Genomic DNA, 8,588 nt, shown 5'->3' with positions numbered 1-8,588 from the left:
CTGTCTTTCAATGAGTCACATAGAAAAACACACGCATCAAAACACACTGCTGTGAACCTGCTCACTTGTACACATGTTTGATTTAATTGTATTGTTCATTTCACATTTTCTAAATTAATCAATACATTTTTATTTGTTAGCCAATACTTGTTTTGTAATGAGGTTGCTGTTCTTGCCGAAATGCTCTTGAGTGGGGAAAAAAAGCGAGTATTTTCACAACAAAAAATATCTTGAAATTGGTACATTGAGAGTTTTACACAGGTGCATACAAAACATACATTAAAATACATTAAAACATTAAAACAGAACACTTTAAATCTTTCAATCTGTAATCTTATATTAAACAATGACGTTTTTCCCTTATGGTATTTCTTTTTATATTTTTTTTTAATATGTAAATGTTGCTCTCTATCATCACCAAGCCCTCCTTTCACTGTAGATTATTTTTTCTTTCTATCACAGTGAGACATACGTTTTCTATAGGAGTGTCATGTTCTACTGTGGGATGGATTAAATTAAAATTAGCACTTTATCTGGGTCTGCGAAATACAAAATACATTTGATATTATTCATAGCAGAGCATAGTTTGCTGGTGTATGTTGCTATGGTAATCCTACTACTGGCAGCATTCCAGTAATAGATTGATTCAGGTCTGGTTATTCTATACACTATATGGAAGAAGAAAATATCTTTGTGTGTGTGCACATGTGTACATGTGTGTGCTGTCCTGCATGTGTGTGCTTCATTTTACCAATCTGCAAGTAATGTATTGATTGGCTAAAAGATATTTCCTCTAATGTGCTCGGGGATGAGGGGCAGAGGGGGCAGCTTTCACTTAGCCTCCAAGCTCTTAAGAGAACATCTATCTGTCAACATTTCCAGGCATGGGGAGGGATCAGGACCGGGTAGGTGGTTCAATCACACACACACACACACACACACACACACACACACACACACACACACACACACACACACACACACACACACACACACACACCAAAGAAGGAGCAGGAATCATTGAAATAGCAACAGCATCAAGCAGCCAACACACCTTAGCAAAGCGAGCATGTTGTTGTTTACACTGTGGGAGGCAAAGAGTTGATACATCTCCGAGAGCTTCTGGTTTGAGCAATATCCTGCGCTCTGTGGAAACAGCCAGGAGAGGAGAGCATCATTATTAGTGCCAGGGCACAAGTTCCAGTATGTGTTCAGTGGAAGTGGGCCACAATCTGTCCAATGTTTTGTTTTTGTTTTTAATTAGGAGGGTATAGCGTTGCACTGTCTGGATGGCTCCCGCCCTGACTCCTGCGATGATGTGATGCATTATGATGATAATGTCTTCCCCTGTTTTTACACTTCAGCTCCATTTGCCTCTCTTCAGGCCTCACACAGGAGTAGAAACTCACAGAGACACCATTTAGCTCTCAGCAGGGACAGAGAAGAGGGGGAATCAGTCGCTCCTCCTCTCTTATCTCTCACTTAACAAAAGCCTGTGATGAAGACAACAAGTGTTCTCCCTCCCGCTCTCTGTTTCTCCCGCTCTCTCTCATTTATCTCTATGCTCTCCTCTGTTTAACAGTCAGAGTGCTAGATGAACATGGCAGCTCTGACACTTTTCACATAGCCCTTTGTTATGGGTGCTCTCACATGTGTTCGTGTGAGTGACTGCATCCCTGTGTGTAACGCTGCGTGTTAGAAAATGCATATGCTTGCACATGTGTGATCATGCCCTCTTGTTCTCAGCTTTCACAGCAGTTATTATTCTGTGGTTTGTGGCAGTGACCGTCCCTGTAATTTAACAGTTAACACACACACACACACACACACACACACACACACACACACACACACACACACACACACACACACACACACACACACACACACACACACACACACACACACACACACACACACGGAAACACATCCACATTATAGCCCACTTGGTACCCCTCGTGCAGCCGTCTAGTTTTCATTTCTGGGTTGTTGTCTCCGGCTAGCACCATAGAAGAAGTGGTTCTTCACTTGTAATGTGGAGGAAATGGGTGAACAGCCTCTCTAATTACACTTCACCCACTGACACTAATTTACATACAAACACAATCGCACTCCAATCCAAACCTTCATTATCTCTGGATTCCATTCTGTAGGGCATGCTATTTTGGCTGTTATATTTCATTCAAGCTCTGTTTCTCACCACCACTGCTTAGTCATTACACTAAGTGAGAGCCACAATAAGGACATTTCCAGTGAGTGTATATCACACAAGAACGTGTAAATTTCTTAAATTAAGTAAAGGGTAAGTGAAAGGAATATGATAACAGAAAGAAAACAGGTTTTCTTCTCAATGCGCCTTCTTCATTATGCAAATTATGTGTGTGTGTGTGTGTGTGTGTGTGTGTGTGTGTTTGTATAGCCCTTCATGCTTAAAGTTATGTGTAGTCAGCCCTAGGTGAGTTATTGTCTGCAGTCTGGCAGCACAATCCTGTGTCTCTGTTCACGTTGATACATTTTCCTCACAGGTCTGACTTGTGCCCCCTCTCTTAAACACAAACCACATGCACACACACTAAATACGCTCCATTGTAAGGCCATTACAATGTGAATGAGGGGCCCTCCAGTTCCACTGAGATTTGTGTGAGTAAGAGTGTGTCAGTGCAAGTAGGTTAGAGAGATTGATGAACTCCAGGGAGAGAAAGGGGAAAACCTAATCAAGTTAAAAACACGATGATTGACAAGTTGTGGCTGCTTGATTGACATTGTGTAGAAGTAGGCCTAATAGGGCGGACATGGGACAAACATGCACGAGTGTATTTGAATAGTGTTGACCAGAAATGTATTGTGTTCAGTCCCATGATTGTTCATTCTTGTGAAAATCTATTTTCTCTCTAGGCGTTCCTCCGTTTCCTTCTTTTTATCCTTACAACTTGTGCAAGGAGCGAGAGAATCAGTAGGGCGCGCCATTAACTTGCACCGGTGCGTATCGGTGTGTGACATCCCTCATCCAACTAACACCAACTAACGGGCCGTGAGCTTTTACCGGGCCCGTGACCGCTGATGCTCGAGAAAAAGGCTGTTTGTGTCAATCAAACGGAGCCTCCTCCCTCCCCTCCTCTATCTCCCACCCCGCTCTCTCTCCCTCGATCGCCTCCACTTGTGTAGGCGCTCTTAAACCAGAGCATTTACGCGCGACAGTCAGTCGTTAACGGGCAGCCCGATATCGGTGCTCCCTCCGTCTACTTCCAGCCTAATCTCCACCTTAATAAACCGAGATAAAGGGGCAAGTGGACTTACTCGGAGGGAGGAGAAGACAGCAGGGGAGACGAGAGTAAGCAAAGAAGGATGAAAGGGGGGAGGAGAGCGGATCATTCCGGCTGGCCGCCCCTGCTGCTCTAGTGGAGGTAGAGAGGAGGGGAGATGGCACATCGCCTCAGCATCCAAAACACACGGGAGTGGTGCGCCGCCGAGACCGGAGCCCTGGACTCACCAGAAGCAGCATCACACTCACTGCTCTACCGCCTCGCCTCTTGCCGTGCGGCAGCGCCTCAGCCTCGGTTAGAGGTAAGTCGGCGAGCCGGTGCTCGTTCTTAACATAAACTTCAGCATCAGGAAGCGGGATGGAAAACTCTCTGGAATTACGACTTAATTTGTCTTTAATGTGAACTCCTCGGTGTTTTTGCTGCCGGGTGCCTTTTTTTTTTTTATTATTATTATTATTATTAGCCTTTATTTTCAATTGGAGGTCGAAACAGAATAGAAGAAATGTTAAATTAGCACCGCTTTTGTTTTTATTCCAATTTTTTGGTGTTTCTACTTAACACCACGATACTTCATTGCTTTTAAAATGGCATGCTTTTCCTTTGGCTTTTATAAATTATTGCAGATGAAATAACAATAAATTGTTAAAAAGCCCAATATTCTTTTTAAAATGACGAACAACAAACTGGCAAAACATTTGTTGATTGTCCGCAATATTTCCAATTTAAATTTTGAAATTAAAATTAAACTTTTTTCATGTAGCATTTTTACAAAATACTTGAAACAACAGCTGTAGGCAATACATATTTTTATTTATTTATTTTTATTTTTTTTATTAGATGTTTTATAATACCACTGAGTTATTAAATAACAGGCGAAAACGTCCACGTGCAGTGCCTGTGGTAATCCAATTCAAGCGCCCTCCTGTGGCTCTCAGTAGTGAGCTATATGCATACCTATAGTAAGAGGTTAAAGCTGCTCTCACACGCAGTTCAGTGGCTCAGCTGTATCTCTGTTGTACAGTAGTTTCTCCTTTGAGATCTCTGATCATCAGTTTGAATTAATCACTTTTCAGACACACCTTTGCTTAGTAGGTGAGACAGTTCTCACATTTTCGTTGCATGTTAAAACACCTGCTACCACCACATTTATCTGGGATAGTCCTCTCATTCAAGTGCCAATTAGGATGACACACATTTTATCAAAGCAAAAATTGCAACTTTCTTCTTTCTTCTTCTGGCAGAGCAAGAAAGAAAACTATTCTTTTCTTCCTTTTTTTAAAATATTATCTTGTATTATATTGAAGTAATATGACTGGAGTCCATCCTCTATGACCTTCTCCTCTTCTGCTTGCATGTGTTCACTAACGGCAAGGAACACGGAAAGAAGAATGGAGAACGTGAGGAAAGACTATTGATATTCAAACAGACAGAAGGAGAGAAGAAGGGTGTAGAAAGCCAGAATGGGGGGAGGGGGGGGGAGAGAAAGAGATGCTGTGGGATCTTTTCTTCTCTCTGGCTCCCGGCACATACATTAAGATGCTAATCCTGGTCTTTTTTGTCTCTTTCTATAATTCATTGCATTTTGTTCCTCTCTCTGCTCTTTTTCTCTGCCTCCCTTATTCTTGCACTTTCTACAGCTCTTCATTTCCTCTGCACTGTCATGGGCTCCCCCCAGATTAGTGCTTCGGGCAAAAGGATTCCAACTCCAATTTTGTGGTATTTCAGATGATTAGGTTCAGAAATAGGACAGAGGTGCACAGAGTTTGGCACAATTAGAGGAATTCTCTGTAGGGCTTTATGGGACTGATTAGTTGAGCTCCCTTCTACCTCCCCACACTACCATCTTAACACACAACCAGCTGCTGTTTATTTGTGAGGATTGACTTTTGTGTTGTGTTTGTGCTATTAACTGTGATGTCATTTTGTATGTGAGTGTGTGTGTGCCAGAGGTTGGCTAAGCCCTAAGGATGCAAGTTGTTTTCAATCAGCTCTGTAGTTACCAGCTGTGCCCTCACAGTCCCTAGGGTGGCACAACCCAGGTACACACACACCCGCCAGCATGCACACAGAGAACTAATGCATACTATTCAACCTTGCCCAACAAATTCACTCTTTCTTCTTTTCTCCTTGTCCCCTTTCTCTGCAGATATTAATCATCTCTTGCTACGCTTGTGCGCGTGATTCCTCCGTGAGGATTGGAAGGAGAGAACCTCGACTGCATTTCCTCAATCAAGACCTTTCTTCCCCGACATCCAGCACAGCTCCTCTCTTCACCTGCCATGGTGACATGACACACCCCTGAGTGTCTTTGCTCCTGTGTGTGAACACATAAGACAATCTCTGATTCCTCAAACTCTTGCACACACGCTTGAAGCTCCAGCAAACTGAAAAAGACATCTCTTCCTCCTGCGCACAACACTTCCCCAGTTCGCGATGACAGTGGCTGTGAGATTCCGTCGCCACTTACGTAGGCTCCTGCTCTTACTGGCCTCCTGCTGTCTCCTCTCCCTCCTGCTCTCTGCCTATTTTCTCTTCACGAACTCCTCCCCTTCCATGCAACTTGGACAATCTGCCGAGCCTGCCTGCTCCCAGCCGCTCTCCATATCGCCGTACCGTCAGCTCCCGTACCCGTACCCTCCCAACCCACCTCACACTCATGTCCACACTGAACCGGTGGTGCTGGTGCTCGTAGAGTCCCAGTACTCCCAGCTGGGCCAGGACATTGTGGCTATATTGGAGTCAGCACATTTCCAGTTTCGTATGGAGATTGCCTCAGGAAAGGGTGACCTTCCGCCGCTGACAGAAAAGGGTCGCGGACGATATTCTCTCATCATTTATGAGAATCTGTTAAAGTATGCACATGCAGATACATGGAACAGACAGCTGTTGCATCAATACTGCACCGAGTACAGAGTTGGCATCATCGGTTTCTTCCGCTCCACTGAGAACTCCCCATCCATTCTCAAACTGCGAGGCCTACCGCTGGTGCTCAGGACCAACCAGGCTCTGTGGGACTGCTGTGTGGTGTCAAGCTCACCTCTCCTCCACCTGACCAAACCCGGCACAGATCGAGGGGCCTTACCTGGGGAGGACTGGACCTCATTCTCCTCTAATCACTCCACATACCAGGCTGTGCTGCATGCACGGGCGAAGGAGGGAGCGGGGGCAGGCAGTGGAGATAATCCAGGGCCTGGCTTTAGTCTCGGCCTACAGGCCACAGTGGTACAGGACATGGGACTCTATGATGGGGTGAGAAGAGTGCTCTTTGGCCAGGGACTGGGCTACTGGCTCCACAGACTCATCTTGGTGGACGCCATTTCCTACCTCACAGACAGGAAGCTTACCTTGGGTTTGGACCGGCACATACTGGTGGATATAGATGACATTTTCGTGGGGAAAGAAGGGACGCGCATGAACGCCAAGGATGTAAAGGTATTGGGGGTGATGGGTGTGCAATAAAGTGTGTTAGAGAGAGACAGTGGGCGATAAAGAGGATGACTTCATGCCAGGTTAGTCGTGTTGGATTTGATTTTCCATTCTGCGATCAACCCTCTAAGAATAGTAATTGATGGCAGTGCAGCGGTGAAGATAAAGCAGGTTTACTTATTGCAGTGCGAGTCCCTTCTGAAAAAAATTGTTCCAGGCGTATATTTCAGAGGATTTTAGCTGAAGTATGAGGGCATCGAGGAGCTATTTGGAATAGCTTATGTGTGTAATGCCTCTATATGTTTGTGTACCGAGTGCATATGTGTTGGGGTACAACGAGAGGGTACTCTCAAATGGAGGTTTAGCCAAAAGAGGCCATTTAAGGGAACAAAGATGTGGTGTGAAAGAGAGAAAGAGGAGGGGTGAGAGGGAGAAAGAGAGGTAGTGAATGAACCAGTGAAAAGATGAATGGCACTTATTCCTCTTTTCCCACGTTCCTCCTCTTAGGGAAACTAAAGGAGAGTCAGCCATGCAGCCCGCCTCTCAAGACAGCCATTGTTTCAACACACACGCTTGCGTGAGCAAACACACACATACAGACGGCCGTGCACCTCTCCACATGTACACTTATGGAAATACAGTATTTGCAAGCGCTTGAAATGCTGATAAATGTGGCAATGCAATATTTATAAGAGAAAAAAAAGCATTTGCGGTTCGCTGGAGGGTGGATAAACTCTGCAGGAGGAGTTTTGTTTGAAATCAATGGTCACACTCTCCCACTGCGTTCTCACTCAGAGACGTTCAAGGGAAATACATTGTGTTTTGGTGGGCTTTCATGAGTGGGAGTGTGTGTCTGTATGAGTGTTGGGGGACTCTAAGAAAGGTGAGATTAATGCTGCTCTGTGGTTTCATGCATGAGCTAAGGACAGAGGAGTCTGCGTGTCCCACTGCAGCTACAGGACATACAAGATGGGAACTGTGTTTTTATGTGTTTGTTTGAATCACTACTTTAGATTAGAATTTCAGTTTCACTGACAAAAAATGAGCCACCTGTCCGTTGCTAAAAGTGGGCCAAAAGATAAGAAGAATGGGGAGGGTAAAAAAAAACAGGAATGCAGTGGGTGGCGAAGTGGAGAGGAATCCCACCCTTGAATTTAAAAAAGATGCTTGTATCCAAAAAGGATAAAAGAGTGCATATTCACACACAGTCTCTCTCTCTCTCTCTCTCTCTCTCTCTCACACACACACACACACACACACACACACACACACACACACACACACACACACACACACACACACACACACACACACACATACATAGTGCACATCTTGACGTGCCCATACACATTCACAAAATGAGCACGCAAGCGCTCTCTAGTTGGAGTTTTCATTTTAAGTCTGCCTGACTCTTCAGCTTTGTAGCATAAATATACATGAGGATGAACCAGTGCCATGACAGAAGGGCAGGGAGATGGGGATGGAGGAAGAGGGGGAGGGGAGGGTGGTTAGATAGATAGATAGATAGATAGATAGATAGATAGATAGATAGATAGATAGATAGATAGATAGATAGATAGATAGATAGATAGATAGATAGATAGAGAGTGATGCCATTTGAAACACTCACACTTCTTCCACATTTCTACTCATCTCTCTCCGTCAGGATAGTTGGCAATCACAAATCAGAGGAAGACTCGAGGAAAAAAAATACGGAAAATAGTTGAAGCGAGATAGGGAGGGAGAGTGAGCTGGAATATGATGCCTAGAGGAAGAGCCAGCAGCTAACTTTGCGATTTCAGAGAAACAAAATGCTGGAGGGAAATGGGGAAGCAGAGGAGGGGTGGCGGGGGAGTAGGAATATGATGATTTGTAGCAGCCCTCCCCTCAGAGAGCCTC

The 8,588-nt window shown here is 44.7% G+C and overlaps 1 protein-coding gene across 3 annotated transcripts in view; it reads left to right on the top strand.

Moving 5' to 3' along the window:
* The first annotated feature begins 3,148 nt into the window (after nucleotides 1-3,148).
* ndst3 (N-deacetylase/N-sulfotransferase (heparan glucosaminyl) 3) overlaps nucleotides 3,149-8,588 on the top strand; it is a 42,381-nt gene continuing 36,941 nt past the window's right edge. For 2 of the 3 annotated variants that reach the window (XM_069167737.1, XM_069167739.1), the window contains exons 1-2: nucleotides 3,149-3,564; nucleotides 5,410-6,695. In XM_069167737.1, coding sequence (XP_069023838.1) covers nucleotides 5,697-6,695 — 999 coding nt within the window. In that variant the 5' untranslated portion in view covers nucleotides 3,149-3,564; nucleotides 5,410-5,696. Of the gene's footprint in view, nucleotides 3,565-5,251; nucleotides 5,303-5,409; nucleotides 6,696-8,588 lie in introns of those variants that run through there. The other variant, XM_069167738.1, reaches the window with a different exon arrangement.

This window comes from Embiotoca jacksoni, unplaced genomic scaffold (assembly GCF_022577435.1).
Source record: "Embiotoca jacksoni isolate LCO1_2020_lvr unplaced genomic scaffold, fEmbJac1.0.p SCAF_4, whole genome shotgun sequence".
In the NCBI taxonomy this organism is placed as follows: domain Eukaryota; kingdom Metazoa; phylum Chordata; class Actinopteri; family Embiotocidae; genus Embiotoca; species Embiotoca jacksoni.
The sequence above is the reverse complement of the archived record's forward strand: the minus strand, read 5'-3'. Positions and strand labels throughout refer to the sequence as shown.